The 21,991-nt window shown below is 41.8% G+C and overlaps 1 protein-coding gene across 32 annotated transcripts in view; it reads left to right on the top strand.

Moving 5' to 3' along the window:
* Positions 1–21,991, top strand: part of MELK (maternal embryonic leucine zipper kinase) — a 102,864-nt gene that overhangs the window by 29,689 nt on the left and 51,184 nt on the right. For 25 of the 32 annotated variants that reach the window (XM_009456630.5, XM_001169038.7, XM_063788569.1 and 22 more), the window contains one exon: positions 4,768–4,866. In XM_009456630.5, the coding sequence (XP_009454905.1) occupies positions 4,768–4,866 (99 nt within the window). Of the gene's footprint in view, positions 1–1,554; positions 1,657–4,767; positions 4,867–21,991 lie in introns of all 32 variants that reach the window. The other 7 variants (XM_063788576.1, XM_063788580.1, XM_063788579.1 and 4 more) reach the window with 2 other exon arrangements.

Genomic DNA, 21,991 nt, shown 5'->3' with positions numbered 1-21,991 from the left:
TGGGTGACAGAGCAAGACTGTCTCAAAAAAAAAAAAAAAAAAAAAAGAGTTTCACATGCTGGATACCTTTAATAATTTTCAATTAAGCTCTACAGACTTTTTTTTTTTTTTTTTTTTTTGAGATGGAGTTTTGTTCTTGTTGACCAGGCTGGAGTGCAATGGCATGATCTTGGCTCACCGCAACCTCAGCCTCCTGGGTTCAAGCGATTCTCCTGCCTCAGCCTCCAGAGTAGCTGGGATTACAGGCATGTGCCACCATGCTTGGCTAATTTTGTATTTTTAGTAGAGACAGGATTTCTCCATGTTGGTCAGGCTGGTCTCTAACTCCCGACCCCAGGTGATCTGTCTGCCTTGGTCTACCAAAGTGTTGGGATTACAGGCATGAGCCACCACGCCTGGCCACAGACATCCTTTTTAGTGAATAGTGTTACCCTATCCCATAAGATAAAGAAGATGAAGAAACTGAGGCTCAGAAATTTGGTGCCTTTGCAGGGTCACACAGCTGGTGACTGAGTGAGATTTGAGTGGAGTGAGGTACTGTTTCCACTATTCCATTTAGTTTCCCAGAAGGAGTGATAATCGTATGCCTGATCTCACAAGATTCCTAGAGGTGATGAGAATCTGCTGATTTGAGTGTATCTGGGTTTTTCCTATGTAATTTTAAATTGTTTTCTTGTCCATGTTAGTTCAACTTCCTATCCTTCTCAGAGTGTCTAAAGGATAGTGGACTGAGGAGTCATTTGAGATACTTACTAAATGATGCAGAGCTCAGGGTGGTAACTCCCTCAGAGATTTTGGTTTCGTTTTCTGAGATGGGGCTTTAAGAATCTTCATTTAAAATACTAATAAAATAGTTGATTCTGATGTTCACAGTCCTGATCGTGCTTTAAGGACATGTTCCATTGTAAATATCTCTAATTTCTTCAGTAATTTTTCATGGGAAATGGTTTCAGTTCTCTCTTCCTCCCAATTATTTTATCTTTTTTTTTTTTTGAGACAGGGTCTCACTCTGTCTCCCAGGCTGGAGTGCAGTGGCATGACTATGGCTCACGGTAGCCTTTACCTCCTAGACTCAAGCAGTCCTCCCACCTCAGCCTCCCAAGTAGCTAGGACTACAGGTGTGCACTACCACACCCAGCTAATTTTAAAAATTTCTTTTTAGAGATAGGGTCTTGCTATGTTTCTGGGGCTGGTCTTGAACTCCTGGGCCCAAGTGATCCTCCCGCCTTGGCCTCCCAAAGTGCTGGGAGCCAGTTATTTTTTCATGTCAACTGGTAGTTTATGGATTTACTTGCATTTGCTTTGGTTTTTTTATGATTTTAGTTAATTTATTCTCATATTCAATTCAAAACAGCGAAGTAAAGGTACTTTGAGTTAACTGAAAAATACTTTTTCTGCTTTCTTTTCTCTAATAAGTGTTGGTAGCACTATGGGGATGTTATTATCATTTTATTCCTCTTTAAGTTTAACCCTAGACATAATCTTTCTGTTGACTTCTTGTGTGTTTTTTTGTTTGTTTGTTTTTTGAGATGGAGTTTCGCTCTTGTTGCCCAGGCAGGAGTGCAATGGTGTGATCTTGGCTCACTGCAACCTCCGCCTCCCGAGTTCAAGCGATTCTCCTGCCTCAGCCTCCCGAATTGCTGGAATTACAGGCATGTACCACCCTGCCTGGCAAATTTTGTATTTTTAGTAGAGACGGGGTTTCTCCATGTTGGTCAGGCTGGTCTTGAACTCCGAACCTCAGGTGATCTGCCCACCTCGGCTTCCCAAAGTGTTAGGATTATGGGTGTGAGCCACCGCGCCCAGGCTTTTTTTTTTTTTTTTGAGACAAAGTCTCGCTCTTGTCCCCCAGGCTGGAGTGCGATGGTGCAATCTCGGCTCACTGCAACCTCTGCCTCCCGGGTTCAGGCGATTCTCATTCCTCAGCCTTCCAAGTAGCTTGGATTACAGGCACATGCCACCACGCCCTGCTAATTTTTGTATTTTTAGTAGAGACAGGGTTTGACTCAACCCTGGTGGGATTGTGGGAGTGGAAGGACTGCTTGAGTCCAACAGGACCATGTTGGCCAGGCTGGTCTCGAACTCCTGACCTCAGGTGATCCGCCCACCTTGGCCTCCCAAAGTGCTGGGATTACAGGCGTGAGCCACCATGCCCGACCCTTTTTTTTTTGAGACAGGGTCTCACTCTGTCACTCAGGCTGGAGTGCAATGGTGTGATCTTGGCTCACTGCAACCTCCACCTCCCGAGTTCAAGCGATTCTCCTGCCTCAGCCTCCCGAATAGCTGGAATTATAGGCATGTACCACCCTGCCTGGCAAATTTTGTATTTTTAGTAGAGACGGGGTTTCTCCATGTTGGTCAGGCTGGTCTGGAACTCCCAACCTCAGGTGATCTGCCCGCCTTGGCTTCCCAAAGTGTTAGGATTATGGGCGTGAGCCACCGCGCCCAGCCATTTTTTTTTTTTTTTTTTTTGAGACAAAGTCTTGCTCTTGTCCCCCAGGCTGGAGTGCAATGGCCTCCTGAGTAGCTGGAATTACAGACATGCACCACCACACCTGGCTAATTTTTTTATCTTTTTAGTAGAGACAGGGTTTCACCATGTTGGCCCTGCTGGTCTTGAACTCCCTACTTCAGGTGATGTGCCTACCTCGCTTCCCAAAGTGTGGATTACAGGCATGAGCCACCATGTAGTTCACTCTTTCCTGTACAACCTCTTTGCTTTGAATTTTTTTTGAGATGGAGTCTTGCTCTGTTGCCCAGGCTGGAGTGCCATGGTGTGATCTCAGCTCACTTCAACCTCTACCTCCCGGGTTCAAGCAATTCTCCTGCCTCAGCCTCCCATGTAGCTGGTATCACAGGTGTCCACTACCACACCCAGCCAAATTTTGTATTTTTAGTAGAGATGGGGTTTCACCATGTTGACCAGGCTGGTCTTGAACTCCTGACCTCAGGTGGGAGGAGGCCGGTTTTGGCCTCCCAAAGTGCTGGGATTATAGGTGTGAGCCACTGCACCCGATCTGCTTTGAATTTAATACCATGAATGAGTGTCATGCCATCATGTCTCAATTTATAGATTAAATATTTGACATCTCTGAGGCGTAAATGGTCAATTTCTGACCTCCTGCAACTTGGAAGAGTAATCAAGTGTTTGCTTCAAAGCAAATTGTTCACTTGAGACGTCATAGTAGAGTCCTAATAATTTGATATGATTTGGTAGACAGGACTAGGGGTTAGATTTGGCTTATCTAGTATAAGTACTACCCAGATATGTGATGCTGCTCAAGTTATTTTAAATGTTTTCTTTCTTTTCTTTCTTTGTTTTCTTCCTTCCTTTCCTTCTTTCCTCTTTTTCTTTTTTTCCTCTTAAAACTTGCCTAAGCCTGGGAGGCAAATGTTGCAGTGAGCTGAGATTGTGCCACTGTACCCCAGCCTAGGCAACAGAGTGAGACCCTGTCTCTAAAAAAAAAAAAAAAAAAAAATTTCCTAAGGCTCAAATGAGAGTAAGAGCTGTGACTTCTCCTCAGCTAATGGTGGCATCATTATTGACTAAGGCCAAATACTGCTTGAATAAATAGTTACTGCTTAGGACTCATGGGACACATGGATATCACATATAAAGGTTAAGCTCTTTTCTGGGATTTTGAAATTTGTAGGACTATTTGTGCTGGTAGGCTAATTTCTAGTGTGTCTCTCTCTCTCTCTCTCTATGTATATATACGTATATATTTGAGGTTTGTAGGACTATTTGTGCTGGTAGGCTAATTTCTAGTCTCTATATGTATATATTATATATACATATGTATATATAATATATACATATGTATATATGTATATTTGGACACATATGTATATATGGACACATATGTATATGTATATATGGACATATATGTGTATACATGTATGCATATATGTACATGCATGCATATATATAATATATGTACATATATAATATATAATAAATAATATATATTATATATAAATAAATGATATATATTTTTAGATGGAGTTTCACTGTGTCGCCCAGGCTGGAGTACAGTGGCGTGATCTTGGCTCACTGCAACCTCCGCCTCTTGGATTCAAGCGATTCTCCTGCCTCAGCCTCCCGAGTAGCTGGGACTGTGGGCATGCGCCACCATGCCCGGCTAATTTTTGTAGTTTTAGGAGAGACGGGGTTTCACCATGTTGGCCAGGCTAGTCTCGAACTCCTGACCTCAGGTGATCCACCCGTCTTGGCCTCCCAAAGTGCTGGGATTACAGGCATGAGCCACCAGGCCCGGCCACCTCTACATTTGAAAAGTCAATCATTGAACTTTATTAAAGTTCTCTACATAGAATTTTATAGTACAACTTAGTCATACTTGCTGATTATCAATAAATTTTAAGACATCCTCATGCCTGTTTACATAATCTTCATATGTAACCTAAACCTTCAGTAGCACTGTAGAATTGTCTCATCTTCTTATCATGTCCAATCCAGCCCAGCCTACTGGAAATTATTTTCTGTTAAGTGCTAGAGTCCAGCTGGAGGAGAGTGCATTAAATTGGAAGTCAGGAGGCCTTCCTGGGTGGCCTCCAATTGACTGGGTGACTTTAGGCAAGCCTCCTTAGCTTCAGGTTCTCTGACTATAGAATAAGCAGGTTGAAATGGTTGATATCTGAGTTCTTTTTTAGCTTTGCGACAATTCTGTGATTGGATCGAGTCCTACCATTCTGAAATATGTTTGAATTTTTGTTTCAGTAATTTTTCTTTTTCCCTCTTTCTCTCAGGCAGATGTTTGGAGCATGGGCATACTGTTATATGTTCTTATGTGTGGATTTCTACCATTTGATGATGATAATGTAATGGCTTTATACAAGAAGATTATGGTGAGTATTACAAGGCATAGAATTTCAATGTAGAACTTTTCTATACCGAATAGTATATGCTTTCATTCATAAATGTACAAAAACAGGCATAAAAGTTATTCTCTGCTGTTAGAAGTCAAAATCATAGTTATTCTTTGGGAGTGGTTAAGGAGTGGGCTTCTGTTCTGTTTCTTAATCTGGGAGTTGGCTACACTTGTATACAGTAGTTTCCTCTTGTCAGCAGTTTTGCTTTCTGCGGTTTTAGTTGCCCATGGTCAACTGCGGTCTGAAAATTGGTGAGTTTGTGTAATACAGTAAGATATTTTGAGAGAAAGAGGCACATTCAGGCCGGGCGCGGTGGCTCACGCCGGTAATCCCAGCACTTTGGGAGGCTGAGGCTGGCAGATCACGAGGTCAGGAGATCGAGACCATCCTGGCTAACGTGGTGAAACCCTGTCTCTACTAAAAATACAAAAAATTAGCCCGGCATGGTGGCGGGCGCCTGTAGTCCCAGCTACTCGGGAGGCTGAGGCAGGAGAGTGGGGTGAACCCAGGAGGTGGAGCTTGCAGAGCCGAGATTACGCCACTGCACTCCAGCCTGGGCGACAGAGCAAGACTCTGTCTCAAAAAAAAAAAAAAAAAAAAAAAAAGGCACATTCACATAACATTTTTAACAGTATATTGTTATAATTATTCTATTTTATTATGTTATTGTTAATCTCTTATTCTGCCTAATGTATAAATTAAACTTTATCAAATATATATATATAGAAAGAAACATAGCACATATAGGGTTCTTTGCTCTCCGTGGTTTCCGGCATCCATGGGTGTCTTGGAAAGTATTACCTGCTGATAAGGGGGACTACAGTATTCAGTTTTTGAAAACTCATTGAGGTGTACTCTTATGTTATACAAACTTCTTTTTTTTTTTTGGAGATGGAGTTTTGCTCTTGTTGCCCAGGCTAGAGTGCAATGGTGCGATCTTGGCTCACCGCAACCTCTGCTTCCGAGGTTCAAGCGATTCTCCTGCCTCAGCCTCCCTAGTAGCTGGGATTACAGGCATGTGCCACCACGCCCAGCTAATTTTTTGTATTTTTAGTAGAGTCGGGGTTTCTCCATGTTGGTCAGGCTGGTCTCGAACTCCCAACCTCAGGTGATTTGCCTGCCTCGGCCTCCCAAAGTGCTGGGATTACAGGCATGAGCCACCGCGCCCGGCCCCATATATAAACTTCTATACATATACTTCCTCAGTGAAAAGCTTAACAAAATAAAAACAGAATGCTGTGTCAAATCACATTTTCCTTTTGACTTATAAAATAAGAACCTCCTCTTTTCTTTTTTTGGAAGATAAAATTTTGGCTTCAGGTTATAATAAAACCACAATTGAGATCACCTACTGTAAGCTTTGTTAAAATCCTATATATCAGAGACAGAGAGTAGATAAGTTGTTGCTTGGGGTTAGGGGTGGAGAGTGACTGCCTGTGAGTATGGGTTTTCTTTTTGGGATGATGAAAACATTCTGGAATTAGAAAGAGGTGATGATTACACAACTTTGTGAATATACTAAAATCTACACTTTAAAAGGGTAAATATTATGGTATGTGAATTATGTTCAGTTCAAAAATCAAAAAATCACAGGAAGGAAAATAGGAAAATTATTTTAAAGAATTAATATTTCAAAGCAAACTAACAAAAGAAGACATGTAAAGAGGAAGAAAGAACATCTTGTGTTCCATAGCAAACTGAGGTCAGACTAGCAGAGCAGCGTCTCTGAATGCTTCACTCTCTTTCTTCTTCTTTTTTTTTTTTTTTTTGAGATAAGGTCTTGCTCTGTCACCCAGGCTGAAGTGCAGGAGTGCGATCATGGCTCACTGTAGCCTTGACCCCCTGGGCTCAGGTGGTCCTCCCACCTCAACCTCCCAACTAGCTGGGACCACAGGCACTGCACCACTACATCCAGCTAATTAAAAAAATTTTTTTTGTAGAGATAGGATCTTCCCTATGTTACCCAGGCTGGTCTCAAACTCCTGCGCTCAAGTGATCCTCCCACCTCAGCCTTGCAAAGTGCTGAGATTACAGGTGTGAGCTACTGTGCCTGGCCTTCTGAATGCTTCTTGAATCCAATTCTGTTTAACAAATATTTCCTGAATTTCTGCTTTATATAAGATGCTGAAAGGCATAGAAAAGATCTATGAAACTTTATTATTGTCCACCAGGGCCTGATCTCTTGTTGGAGACAGGTATAAGCTATCTAAAAACGGCAAAGGGTGAGGAATGCCATATTATAACAGAGTGTAAATGAAATTAATACAGGAGTTGGGGTGGCTCTGGGAGGGCATCTTAGAGGAAGTGAGGTTTGAGCAGGTCTTTAAAAGAAGGGTGGAAGTGTTTCAGAAAGGGATGTGGGCAAGAGCATTCCTGATAGTACAGGTAGTATGAGCAAAGGCATAGAGGTGGGAGAGACGTGGGGAGGAATGGGCAGTTTTTTGTAGCTGGACCATTGGATCTCTAACAATTAGATGAGGAGACTACCTAAAGCAACTCTCACTTCTAGGAAGTAGCATACAGTGTTGAAAGTGGTAGACCCAGTTGGCTTGTTGCCCACTCTATAGAACACCAAGTCTAAGGACACTGAGTTCAATCTTCAACTTTTATTTGACTTATAGTTTTTCCTATATCCCACCTTGGAAGATTCTTTAAAGTTGATTCCCAAGCTTCAGAGAATAGCTTTGGGAAGAGATGGAATTGCAATAGTTCCAACTCCTTGAAGACTGAGGAGCTCTGATTCTGCAGGATCAAAAAGAAGCAGTGTGAGCGGTAGCTATTAACACTGCTTTGGGGACCCATGTGTGTCCAGGCTTCTCCTTGTGAAGGGGAGATAAATGAGGCAGTGGGCTGGAGGCCGGCCTCCTAGAGCCTGCTGCTGTAGCCAAGACAGCTTGTTTTCCTCCTGTCACTTCTTGAGCCTTCTTGAACTTTGCTGGGTAGCACTCGTTGCTTTGGCTTCTGCATGCTGACTGTGGCAGCAGTTCCTGACTCCATAGAGCCATACCTGATTGCATCCACATCAGAATACAGGGGAGAGTAGGGTTAGGATCTTTTTGTGGCTTTAGCTCCAGTCAACAGAAGTGGTCTTTGGGCAGCTCAGTAACATTTATCCAGTTATACTTTTACAAAATATTAGGTTGGCCTCTTGAATTCTTCCCTCTTTTTGCTACTTTTTTCTGTAAAGTAGGGCTGTGTTTTTTATTCTGAAATAATTGTATTCTAGTATAGGTTGAGTATCCCTAATCTGAAAATCCAAAATTTGAAATGCTCCAAAATTTGACACTTTTTGAGTGCTGAGATGATGCTCAAAGGAAATGCTTACTGGAGCATTTCAGGTTTTGGATTTTCGGATTTGGGATATTCAGTCAGTAAGCATATAATGCACATATTCCAAAGCCTGAAATCTGAAACACTTCTGTTCCCAAGCATTTGGGTAAGGGATACTCAGCTTGCATTATAAGCTGCTAGGATATTTTACCCTATTCTTGTTTTGGGAACTCCATTCCAAAGAAATAAGCTGACAGATTTCTCCAAAGTGAACTAGAATTGAATCTGCTAGCTGGTGTAACACAGAATATTACACCTCCTAGACTTCTAGAAAGACTGTGGAAACAGATAATGGTAGAATTTCACTGTTGGAAAGCACCTGGGAAATCATGTTTTCTGACCCTTGTTGCTTGTTTTATATTTAATCCTCACTAAAATGTCTCCTGCCTTGGCTATGTCCATGTACTCTCTCTCAGGGTGGGGGAAGTTAGCTAATGGATTTAATTCTTCCTAACCCTCGTTGCACATTAGAATCGCTTGGGGTGCTTTAAAGAGTATTGGTTCCACCCCCAGAGCAATTAAATCAGAATATCATTGAGGTTTTTGAAATTCAGAAGCTTCAGAATCTCTACTTTCTATCTGTGGACTTTGGTAAATTATTTAGCCTCTCTGTGTCTTAGTTTCTTTGTCTGTAAAAATGGATGAAATAACACGGCATAGGGTTGTTGTGAAGATTAAATGAGTTAATCCATGAAAAGCATTTAGAGTGGTGCTCAATAAATGTAGCTATTATTATTATTATTATTTTGAGACGGTGTCTCGTGCTGTTGCCCAGCCAGGCTAGAGTGCAGTGGTTAGATTCAGCTCACTGCACCCTCCATCTCCCAGGTTCAAGCAATTCTTCTGCCTCGGCCTTCCAAGTAGCTGGGACTAGAGGTGGGCACCACTATGCCTGGCTAATTTTTGTACTTTTAGTAGAGACGGGGTTTCACCATATTGGTCAGGCTGGTCTTGAACTCCTCACCTCGTGATCTGCGCACCTCTGCCTCCCAAAGTGCTGGGATTATAGGTGTGAGCCACTGCGCCTGGCTGCTATTATTGTTTTATTTTTGTTTGTTTGTTTTGTTTTTTTCTGTGACAGAGTCTCGCTCCGTCACCCAGGCTGGAGTGCAATGGCGCGATCTTAGCTCATTGCAACCTCCGCCTCCTCAGTTCAAGCGATTCTCTTGCCTCAGCCTCCTGAGTAGCTGGGATTACAATCATGCGCCACCGTGCCTGGCTAATTTTTGTAGTTTTAGTAGGGAAGGGGTTTTGCCATGTTGGCCAAGCTGGTCTCGAACTCCTGACCTCAAGTGATCCACCACCTTGGCATTACAGTCATGAGCCACCACATCTGGCAATTATTTTTGAGACAAAGCCTTGCTCTGTTGCCCAGGCTGGAGTGCAGTGGCGCCATCTTGGCTCACTGCAAGCTCTGCCTCCTGGGTTCAAGCGATTCTCCTGCCTCAGCCTCCCAAGTAGCTGGGATTACAGGCGAGTGCCACCAAGCTCAGCTAATTTTGTATGTTTAGTAGAGATGAGGTTTCACCATGTTGGCCAGGCTGGTCTCGAACTGACCTGAAGTGATCCTCCTGCCTTGGCCTCCCAAAGAGGCTGGGATTACATGCATTTCTAAATGAGATTTGCCAGTATTTTGTCCAGGACTTAAAATTGGCTCAAAAATTAATGTGTACTTTTTTGGGAACTATCTTTGTATGTTTGGTTTTGGTTTCATGATTTGTATTAGCCCCATAAAGTTACATTGGGGAGTATTCTTTCTTTTACTTTTCTTGGGGAGAGCTTGACAATTTTTTTGTGGATGTTTTGTAGAATGTGCTTGGAAGTTCAACTCCACCTGTGCCTTCTTTATGGAAAGATTTTTAACTAACATATAACATTTAACTAACATAGATCATAACATTTCATTTGAAGCTCTCTAGTGGCCTCTTTCTCATCTCGAATACAAGCCAGCGTTTGCCCTGTGTGCTGTGGGTTTTCCCCCGTGTAATGTGGCCTCCCATCACCTCACTGCCCTCGTGGTCTACTCCCTGCCTCACTTGTGCCACCCACATTGTCCTCCTTGTTGTTTCTTTTTTCCCCTTTTTCTGGAACACGCTAAGGTGTGCCTGCCTCAGGGCATTTGTACTTACCCTTTCACCTGAAATGGTTTTCTCCCGGAGAGATGCTTTGTTCCCTCCCTTCTTTCAGGTCTCTGTTCAAATGTTCTCTAATCAGAAAGACAACCACTTGTTTATATGTTCATTTGTTTGTTCATTTACTCATTTATTCGATGTCATTTCACCTTAGGGAGGAGTCAAATAGTTACCAAACACCTAATATGTGCCAGGCACTTTTCTAGATGTGTGGGGTATATCTGTGAATAAAACAGATGAAAGATCCCTGTCCTCGTGGAGTTTATCTTCTAGTAGTGGGGATATAGAGAAAGACAATAAGCATAACAAGTAAATTTTACTAAAAGATGATATGTACTTTGGAAAAGAGAAAAAAATTGAGTAGGATGAAGAGGAATCAGGAGTACAGATGGAGGAAAGGGCCAGTAGGTTGCATGATTAAATAAGGTGGTCAGGATAAACTTCATGGAGGCGAGATGTAAGGAGACTTGAGGGATGTGAGAGTGTCAAGTGGATATCTAGGAGAAAAATATTTCCGGCAGAGGGAACAGCTAGAGCAAAGACTGGGAGGTAGGAACATGCCTGGTGTTGTCAAGGGAGGGCGAGAGGGCCAGTGCAGCCTGAGTTTAGTAAGTGAGGAGGGCAGTAGGAAAGGAAACCTTGGGAACAGGAGGTCAAGCTGCTTTGGGCTGGGTAGGCTCTCATAAGGACTTTGGCATTTTTTCTACGTGAAATGGGGAGCCATTGGAGGCTTTTGAGGACATGATTTGGTTTAGTTTTTAACAGGATCACACTGGCTGCTATGTGGAGATGACTGTAGGAAGTGAAGAGAACCAGGGCATCTGGTCAGGAGGATATTGTAATGATTCAGATAAGAGATGGTGGCAGTGGAGGTGGTAAAAAGTGGGTAGATACTAGATGTCTTTTTTTTTTTTTTTTGAGACAGAGTCTCGCCCTGTCGCCCAGGCTGGAGTGCAGTGGTGCGATCTTGGCTCACTGCAACCTCCGCCTCCTGGGTTCAAGTGATTCTCCTGCCTCACCCTCCTGAGTAGCTAGGATTATAGGTCCTTGCCACCATGCGTGGCTAAGTTTTGTAGTTTTAGTAGAGATGGGGTTTCGCCATGTTGGCCATGTTGGTCTTGAACTCCTGACTCAGGTGATTCACCTGCCTCGGCCTCCCAAGGTGCTGGGATTACAGGTGTGAGCCACTGCTTCTGGCCTGGATGTCTTTTTTAAAAAATTATTTTTGTATTAACAAAATTAAAAGTAAAAGTAGACCTGTATATACAAAGGGTAAAGTAAAATTGACCCTTTGTATATACAGTAAAATTGACCCTTTGTATATACAGGTCTATGAATTCTAACACATATATAGATTCATATAACCATTGCCACAGTCAGAATGTAGAACAGTCTGGATGTCTTTTGAAGGCATAGCTAACATGATTTGTGGATGGATTGGATGAGGGGAGTAACCTGAGTAGCTAGAAAGTTGGAAAATTATTAAAGATATCTAGCATGTAAAACTTTTTTTTTTTTTAAGGCAGAGTCTTACTTTGTCACCCAGGCTGGAGTGCAGTAGTGTGATCTCGGCTCACTGCAACCTCTACCTCCCAGGTTCAAGTGATTCTCCTGCCTCAGCCTCCTGAATAGCTGGGATTACAGGCTCCCACCACCGTACCTAGCTAATTTTTGTAGTTTTAGCAGAGATGGGGTTTCACCGCTTAGGACAGGCTTGTCTCGAACTCCTGACCTTAGGTGATCAGCCTGCCTCAGCCTCCCAAGTGTTGGGATTACAGGCGTGAGCCACCGCGCCTGGCCATAAAACCTGTTTTCTTAGAGGCAATCATTGCTATCACATTTATCAGATTTTAATGTATTTTTTTCAGACATAAGTCTGCATATGTAAGGAATTATATATTTATATATTTTCTCTTTCTGCTACCCCCTTCCCAGTTTTGTTTTTTTTTTTTTGCACAGATGGTAGCATACCATAAACACTGTTCTGCACTTTGTTTTCCTCCCTTAGCAGCGTGTCTTGGAAATCATAGCACTTCATACCCACCTCAGAGCCTCTTCATTCTTTTTATGACTGCATAGAATTGCACTGTATGCATGTACCATAATTTATTTAACCAGTCCTAGGTTAATGGACATTTAAGTAATTTCCAAGTAGTCATTTGTACATTGTGAATATAATAAATCTGTAAGAAAATTTCTAGAACAGTTGTTGGGTCAAAGGTATGTGAATTAGTAATTTTGATAGATATCGCCAAATTGCTTCCCAGTAAAGTCCTATTGGTTTATGCAACTACCAACAGTAGCATAATAATGCCAGTTTCTCCATACCCCCCCACCAATACAGTGTATCACTGTTTTTGATTGTTATGTTTAAGACTTATTTTTGCTGTGCAGGAATTTTTAGTTTTTATTTAGTGAAATTCATCAATCTTTTTCTTTTTTTCTTTCTTTTTTTTTTTTTAGAGACAGGGTCTTGCTCTGTCACCCAGGCTGGAGTGCAGTGGTGCAGTCATAGCTCATTGCAACCTCAATCTCCTGGGCTCAAGTGATCCTCCAGCCTCAGCCTCCTGAGTAGCTGGAACTACAGGCGTGCGCTACCACACTTGGCTAATATTTTTTGTAGAGATAAGGTCTTGCTATATTGCCGAGGCTTGTCTCTGGCCTCAAGTGATCCTCCCACCTTGGCCTCTCAAAATGTTGGGATTATAGGCATGAGCCACTGTGCCCAGCCTGTCAATTTTTTATTGTCATATTTGGAAGGGCTTTTTGACTTTATTTTTTAAAATATCCGTGTTTTCTTCTAGTGTTTTTATGGTTTCACTTTTTAAAAATGTTTAAATGTTTGATTCATCTAGAATTTGCTTTAGTATGTTTTCTTGACTTTAAACATCATAAAAAAAACTGTAGAGATTTGCTTTCACATTCTGGATTCTGGATTTTAAAGATCTAATATAGGCCAGGTGTGGTGGCTCGTGCCTGTAGTCCCAGCACTTTGGGGGGCTGAGTTGGGGACATGGCTTGAGGCCAGAAGTTTGAGACTAGCCTGGGCAACATCGTGAGACTCCGTCTCTACAAAAAAAAAAAAAAAAAAAATTAGCTGGGCATGGTGGCATTTGTCTTTAGTCCTAGCTACTCAGGAGACTGAGGTGGGAGGATTGCTTGAGCCTAGGAGTTCAACGCTGCAGTGAGCTATGATTGCACCATTGCATTCCAGCCCAGGCCATAGACTCTATGTCTTTAAAAAAAAAAAAAAAAAGGGCCCAGTGGCTCACGCCTGTAATCCCAGCACTTTGGGAAGCTGAGGTGGGCAGATCACTTGAGGCCAGGAGTAGCCTGGCCAACATGGTGAAACCCCATCTCTACTAAAAATACAAGAATTTTCTGGTCGTGGTGGTGCATGCCTGTAATCCCAGCTACTTTGGAGGCTGAGGCATGAGAATCATTTGAACCTGGGAGGCAGAGGTTGCAGTGAGCTGAGATTGCGCCACTGCACTCCAGCCTGGGTGACAGACAGAGGCTCCTCAAAAAAAAAAAAGAAAAAGACAATTGAATCATGATGGCAACGTAGCCATATATACTTAAGATTTGAGGTTCATTTTTAACAATAGTGTATATAAGTCCTTATTTAAAATAGTCTTGCTAATTTCAAGTTTTGCAGACAACTTGTTAAATCTAATTAGGTATTTTTTTAACTTTGTGTTTTGGTTGATATACTAAAAGTAGAAGTGTCAGCTCCATTACTGTTTGCTTGTATTCATAGTCTTCAATCTGTGGTTTCTTTGCAAGAGTTTTGAGCCACTTGTCTATTCAATGAGGATTTAGCTTCATTAAACCGTATACTATAATCTGTAAATCCATGTAACTGTGCTCCTGTAAAGCACAGTGCTTTGCAATACCATTCTTTCTTAAGAGTGTCTCATAGTGTAGGTTATGTAGAGACTAGTGAGCGTACCAGTGCCAATCCATGTACCAAATATTAACAAAGCTCAATTTCTTATTTATTAGATAGATAGAAAATTAATATAAATCTTTGAAGACCGCCAATCAAGAATGACTGAATGGTCAACTCTAAGTATTTTTTTTTTTTTTTTGAGACGGAGTCTTGCTCTGTTGTCCAGGCTGGAGTGCAGTGGCACGATCTCAGCTCACTGCAACCTCCGCCTCCCAGGTTCAAGCAATTCTCCTGCCTCAGCCTCCCAAGTAGCTGGGATTACAGGTGTGTACCACTACACCTGGCTAATTTTTGTATTTTTAGTAGAGACAGTGTTTCACCATGTTGGTCAGGCTGGTCTTGAACTCCTGACCTCAAATGATTCACCTGCCTCAGCCTCTCAAAGTGCTGAGATTACAGGCATGAGCCACTGTGCCTGGCCTAACTCTACGTATTCTTTAGGCAGTCCCTTGATAAGTATAATACCTCTCAGCCAGGTTATTGAGTGTCAGTCAATTAGGGATTATTCTACCTGGAAATTACTTGAAGTTATGGGTATTCTATGATGCTGAATAAGAACAAGAGGGGCCATGAGTATAACTGGGGCTAGGATTGGCATTCTTCTGTAAACACTGAGCCTTCTAACCATACTTACTTCTTGGTTATGAGACACTATGCCATAAAGGATAACTAGAGTCATTTTATCCAGCTAAAATTTTGCATATTCACCTTGACCATAAAAAGTCTCAATAAAGATGTATGATGTGTAAAACAAAATGAGGTATTATGTGGATTAAAAAAAAAAAAATGGAATGATAAAGTTTTCAGTGAGTTTTGAACCCCCAAAAAATGATGTAGAGAGTGGGGGAGATGCCTTCTGCAGGCCAGGTCTAAGTGTCTGTAGGTGTCCAGAAATGGAGTTCTGTGTTTGAGTTGTGCTGAATGAAATCTCTTCTGTCTAGAGCATCTGCAGCAGTCTTTTGGTGGTTTAATTCTTTCTGCTTTTTTCTCTACTTCCTTGTTTACCCCCTCCAAATGGATAGAGCTTTCTGAAGTGTGTGTGTTGCATATCTTTGTGGCTATTGCACATGGTTGCTCAGAAAAAATAAGATGTTTGCCGGCGTGCATATTCTCATCCTATTGTCACAAAAGTAATACTTAACATGCATGAGTTTTGTTACTTACCAGGCTGTGCTCTAAATGAGGTGGTTGCTATTATTGTCTTCCTCTTACAGATGAAGAAACGAAGGGACAGAGACCTTAAATAACTTATTCAGGGTCTTATAGCTAGTGAGTAGCAGAGCTGGGATTTGAACCCTAGCAGTCAAGCTGGCAGCCCATTCTTAAAACCACAATGAAATATTGTTTCTCAGCTCTGTAGTTGCTAGTCACCTAAGAATCACAGATGCCTAGAGGAAGAAGGATCCCCTCCCAAGCATCTTTTTATGCTTATTAATTTGGGAATATTCCCAGACATCCCATCTTTTCTGATTTACTAAGGCTACAAGTTAGTTCTCCTAATTCATTTAGGTATTACTGTGCATAGGCTTTCCCACGCATTTTAGGTGTCACCCCGCAAGGATACTTACTGGTCCTTGTTTCCTTCATCAGCAGCATTAGAGCATTGCAGTAATCAATTATTTTCAAGATCCATTCCAGCTCTGAGTAGCTATAAGTTCTTTGACTTCTGTTTCTTCACATTCAATTTTTCTTGTTTCAGCCTAGCATTCTCTTCCTTTTTTTTTTTTTTTTTTTTTTTTTTTTTTGAGACGGAGTCTCGCTCTGTCTCCCAGGCTGGAGTGCAGTGGCGTGGTTATTGGCTCACTGCAACCTCCGCCTCCTGGGTTCAAGCGATTCTCCTGCCTCAGCCTCCAGAGTAGCTGGGACTACAGGTGCCCGCCACCACGCCCAGCTAATTTTTGTATTTTTAGTAGAGACGGGGTTTCACCATATTGGCCAGGCTGGTCTCGAACTCCTGACCTTGTGATCCACCTGCCTTGGCCTCCCAAAGTGCTGGGATTACAGCCATGAGCCACCGCACCCGGCCGCATTCCCTTCTTTTGAGATTTTGAATCTTGATTCTGCACTCACGTAGTAACAGCTGTCCCTGCCAGCATTGCACCTGCCAGCATTTGCACATTTCTTAAATATCCCTAAACTAAGTTGTTCATTAAAAAACTGAATAGAGGCTGGGCGCGGTGGCTCACGCCTGCAATCCCAGCACTTTGGGAGACCGAGGTGGGCGAATCACGAGGTCAGGAGTTCGAAATCAGCCTGGCCAACACGGTGAAACCCCATCTCTACTAAAAATACAAAAAAATTTAGCCAGGCATAGTGGTGCATGCCTGTTATCCTAGATACTCAGGAGGCTGAAGCAGGAGAATTGCTTGAACCTGGGAGGCGGAGGTTGCCATGAGGTGAGATTGCGCCTCTGCCCTCCAGTCTGAATGACAGAGTGAGACTCTGTCTCAGGAAACAAACAAACAAACAAACAAACAAAACTTGAGTAGAACAGAACCACTCCCTAAGTGTTCCGAGTATTGGTTTTTAGTTTTATTCTGTTTCAGCTATGCTTAACTAAGATTTTGTAGACTTACCCACAAAGATAAGATAAGTAACTATTATTTTACTTACCCACCACACCCAGCTAATTTTCGTTATTATACTTCTTTTAGACGAAGAAACTAAAGCGCAGCAAGGTTAAATAGCTTGTATAAGGTCACACAGCTAGTAAGAGGTAGATCCTGGATTTGAACCTAGCCAATTTGTTTTCAGAGCCTTTCTTAGGAAACAGGGCCAGAGAGACTGAATACCTTACACTGTTAATACCTTACTGAAATGGAACTATTCATGGTGATCCTAATTTATTGACTTAACTCTAACCTTTGCTATATTTTTACCTGTCTGGACCTTAATCCTCTATGCTGTTTATTTGTCTTCATTTGTTGTTACTGCAGGTTCACATTCATATGGCAGCCATGGAATTCATACTATTATCAGTATATTGTTTCATCAATAGAAGGTGAATGTACCAACATACAAACTTCAGTGTTTTCTACTTTTATTTATTTGAATGCACTAGTAGATCCTAGATTAATCCTTTGAGGGAGAGAGCTTACCTTAAAATAATAAAGAAGTATATCCTAATAGTATATGTGAGATTCAAGTTCTGGTATTTTTGAAAAATCAAATATCTTTGCAGTGGGATGAATATGGTAGAAAATGTCTAATTCTTGTTCAGTGGAGATTTGGCCTTCCTAATTAATAGTATTTACTAATACTTGTATATTCTTTGTTTCTCCTACTCTGAATTTCATTTTTTAGTTTTTCATGTATTTGCAAGTTGAAAATTGATTCAAATTAGGACTTTTATGCATTATTGTGGAATTTAATTTCACACATTATAGATTTTGAAATTTATTGTAATCTTGGCTCAGAACTATTGTTCCGAGTCGCAGTGTAATACAGTCTGCTGGTTGAATCTAATTAAGGTGTCGTATCACTTGCATGCAGTATGTATCTTTGCCTAGAATGTTCTAAAATTCCTCACTTGGGAATAACACTTTCCTCAGTTCTTGGTTTGATTGAAAAACCCAGCAATATTTGACGCACCGTATGTAACTCTTGTTTAAAAGGCAGACTTCGTTTATCTTTTGCATTTGTTGACTATTTTAACCAAAATGCTCAACTGCACTTTCTAGCATGATTACTAATGGCTTGAGTATTAATCTTATTAATGTCACCTATATTCATTTGTCATCACTGCATTCAAAGACAAGCACGACTGTACTCCAGCTGTGGTATACAAATATTAGGGAAGTATAAATAATTTAGCAATTGAAAATTGAGTAGTTTGAAAATAAAATTGCTGCCTAACAATTACAATTTATAATTTTAAAGAAAATCAGCAAGTTGTCTCTTTTTGAAATTATATTTTTACAATTACGGAGTTTACTACAGCATTATGATTATGTATTGGTGAGATGGCCTGCCTCTCTTAGAACAGTGTGAAAAACAAACAATTTCAAGCCACTGGAATTCCCAGGATTATTTTGCTTAGTCCATAGATCTTTTCTCCCTCTCTTCACTTGGATTCTCCCACTGTTATCTGTTTCTTGCTCTCCTTTGCAAGGTAATTGTCCCTTAAATAAACAAACACAAATTCTTTAAAGAATAGCAGAAACAAGGGTCCTATCTCTGACCATTTTTTGCTCTGTAACAGTGTTTCTCAACATTAACACTATTGGCATTTGGACCACATAATTCTTTGTTGTAGGGGACTGTCATGCATTGTAGGATGTTTAGCAGCATCCATTACCTTTACCCACTAATTGCTAGGGGTAATCTCCAAGTAGTGACAATTCAGAATGTTTCCATACACTACCAGATGTCCCCTTGTAGGACAAATCATCCCCAGTTGAGCACCAGTGCCCTACAACATTGAACAAGTACTTAATCTCCCTGGCTGAGAGTTGGTTTCTCCATTTGTATAATGTGGTTAATAGTCCCTGCCTACTACAGAGGGTAAAATATATGTACAAGTGTTTTGTGCATTTTAAAGCACGGTGTACAAATAAGAGACCTGGCAGCAGAGCTCATTTTTGGAGTCTATTTTGGCCAGTATTTCAGCACAGAGAATGAAGTTGAGAATGTCAGGACATGGTAATGAGTCACAGGCCTTATGACCCACTTGTGGATGATACTCTACAGAGGTGTTCTGCCCAAATAGGGGAATTGGATGGGGACATTGCAGGAGGTGATGTGAACAGGGCTTGCCTAGACGATGTGTACCTTACCAGACAATCCTGAGATTCTGAGATAGCTGCAGTGGGGCAGTGCTCCATTGGGAAGGCCTATGACATTCCTCAGAATACCTTTAGCCTTTCTTGCTGCACTGAGTATTTAGCACTTTTGGATACACGGCTTTTGGCCAATGTGTCCATCTCTGGCCCTCAAAAAAGGAATACTACTTTTTGAATATTCCTATCTCCTGTTTATTTCAGATTCAATACATATTTATTGTCTCTTACATGCAAGGCAGTATGCCGAGTGCTTTCACATATATTCTGTTGGTTTATAATCCTGTAAGTGGCATTAGTTGTATTGCAGTTAATAATAATGGCAGTAATAGTATCAGCAGCAGCAGTCGAAGCTAACATTTATCAAGCTCTTACTGTGTCCATGGTACTGTGCTAAGTGCTTTATGTATACTAAATCATTGAACCCTAGCAAAACTTCTATGCAGTAGGTGTCGTTATTATACTTCTTTTTTTTTTTTTTTGAGATGGAGTCTCGCTCTGTCGCCCAGGCTGGAGTGCAGTGGCGTGATCTCGGCTCACTGTAACCTCCACCTTCCAGGTTCAAGTGATTCTTCTGCCTTAGCCTCCCAAGTAGCTGAGACTACAGGCACGTGCCACCACACCCAGCTAATTTTTGTTGTTATACTTCTTTTTTTAGATGAAGAAACTAAAGCACAGCAAGGCTAAATAGCTTGTATAAGGTCATACAGCTTGTAAGAGGTAGATCCTGGATTTGAACCTAGCCAATTTGTTTTCAGAGCCTTTCTTAGGAAACAGGGCCAGAGAGACTGAATAACTCTTACAAGCCCATGGAGCCAGTAAGAGGCGGAACTGGGATTCAAATATAATATATGACTCCAATCCATTGCTGTTCCAATGTGCCAAACACCACACTTCTCATTCACTTGTTTTCTCTGCTTCTTTCTGGATAGGATTGCTTCCATGGTGCCAGCTTATAGCAAAGCACAGGGGAATCTATTAAAAGATACTTTAAGAATTCAAAATAGGTTGATAAAAAGGGGTGATAAAAAGGCAAAGAGGAATTTGGAATCAGTATGGTAGAGCTCTCTTTATTTAGTACTTTGGTCTGAGTATTTATTTTTACATTTGGTTTCTGTGGAGTACTCCTACTTTTAGTTAAGAGTACTTTTCAGAATTTAAAGGCATAATGTCTCCTATTATGATAGTTTCAGAATTTAAAGGCATAATGTCTTTTTTATTATGATAGATCTGGTTATGGGCCTGTTATTTGTGTGTTGGAGCAGACCAGAAAGGGCTGAAACCTGGAATCAGACTTGTCCTTGAGGTGGGCAGATGCTGGTATGGGGGGAGGTGATGTGAAGCAGCTAAACCCTCATAGATAGTGTATGAGCTTCCTAGGGTTGTTGTAACAAAATCCTGGAGAGTGATGGGTTAAAACAACAGAAATCGATTCTTGCGCAGTTGGAGGGATACTGTTCAACCCAGTACAGATAGTGTCCAGAGAGTAAGCAGCAAACCGCTTTGCAAACAGCAGAGGGAAGACCACCCAGAGTACAGGGAGTGAAGCTGATAGAGGACACTCTAGGAGCAGGCTGTGATCAGAGACGCAGGCAGCTCATGGCCATTTGATCAGCACATAGGAAGCTCTTTGTTCCAAGCTGATCTCCACTCTCTATGGGACCCTGGCAAGAGCAAGCTGAAATATTTGAGACCGGGCAAATAAGCAGTTTGCCAAGAAAGAGAACAAGGCAAGTCCTCAGGACTGGGATCACGAAAAGCCTGGGTCTCAGGAATAAAGTAAAGCTCAGATACGAGAGTGGGGCCAAGTAGGTCAGGGCCAGTCATGCAGCAACTGTGACTCACTACTGCTGAGTCCCAGAGAGTTGGCTAGAGCATCTAAAACCCCTCCTTCCCAGGGATAGGCATGGAGCCCAGGCAGCAGTGAGCCTTCAGACTGGGGTCCAGTTGGCTGTAGATGAAGCGTGGTAGGGGAGAAATAAATTCAAGGCTTCATTGCTGTAGTTCAAAAACAAACTTTGAGCCAGGCAAGATGGCTCATGCCTGTAATCTCAGCACTTTGGGAGGCTGAGGTGGGTGGATCACCTGAGGCCAGGAGTTCGAGACCAGCCTGGCCAACATGATGAGACCCTGTCTCTACTAAAAATGCAAAAATTAGCCAGGCATGGTGGTGCATGTCTGTAATCCCAGCTACTCAGTAGGCTGAGGCAGAAGAATGGCTTGAACCCTGGAGGCAGAGGTTGCCGTGAGCGAAGATTTTGCCATGAGACTTCATCTCAAAAAAAAAAAAAAAGAAAAAATTATGAAGGGTTACATTCATCGCAGAATTGTTTATGATATAATTAGGAATTGGTCTATGACAAACTCCAGAGGGCCTCCAAAATGAATGAAAGACAAAATGCACTGAATAAGGGTTCTAGGTTAGAAATATAAGTGCAAGTGTGGCAGGCCAGGTCTCACTAATGCAGGCCTCCATTACAACTGTCCCAGCACTGACTGAGTGGCTAGGTTATATACTAAAAGCTGATTGAGCCAGTGCCCTTATACCAAGGCTGGAATGTAACAAAGAGCCCACCAAGAGTTTTGCCTAGGCTTTTCCAGGGCCTTGAAGCATGACAAGATAACGAAGGAATTCTTCTCAGGACCCTTTTAGTATGAAACAAATTTTATTGGGGGTCTGAAGAAAGCACAAACAATTTCTTTGGAGTCTAAAGGAACTCCCCAAACCTTTATGATTTAGCAGGATACAAGATAAGGGTAATCACCCCAGCCAGCACCTAGACCCATTTAGATTAAGTAAACTTACTGAGGCTCCAGAAGGTCTTCGGGACTCAGACCTTAGTTATAGCTTAAAAGAAGTTAGTCACTTACGTTTTTAGATAAATGCACACTTACACGTAGACATATAG

The sequence above is a fragment of the Pan troglodytes genome, chromosome 11 (genome assembly GCF_028858775.2).
Source record: "Pan troglodytes isolate AG18354 chromosome 11, NHGRI_mPanTro3-v2.0_pri, whole genome shotgun sequence".
NCBI classification, from domain to species: domain Eukaryota; kingdom Metazoa; phylum Chordata; class Mammalia; order Primates; family Hominidae; genus Pan; species Pan troglodytes.
The sequence above is the reverse complement of the archived record's forward strand: the minus strand, read 5'-3'. Positions and strand labels throughout refer to the sequence as shown.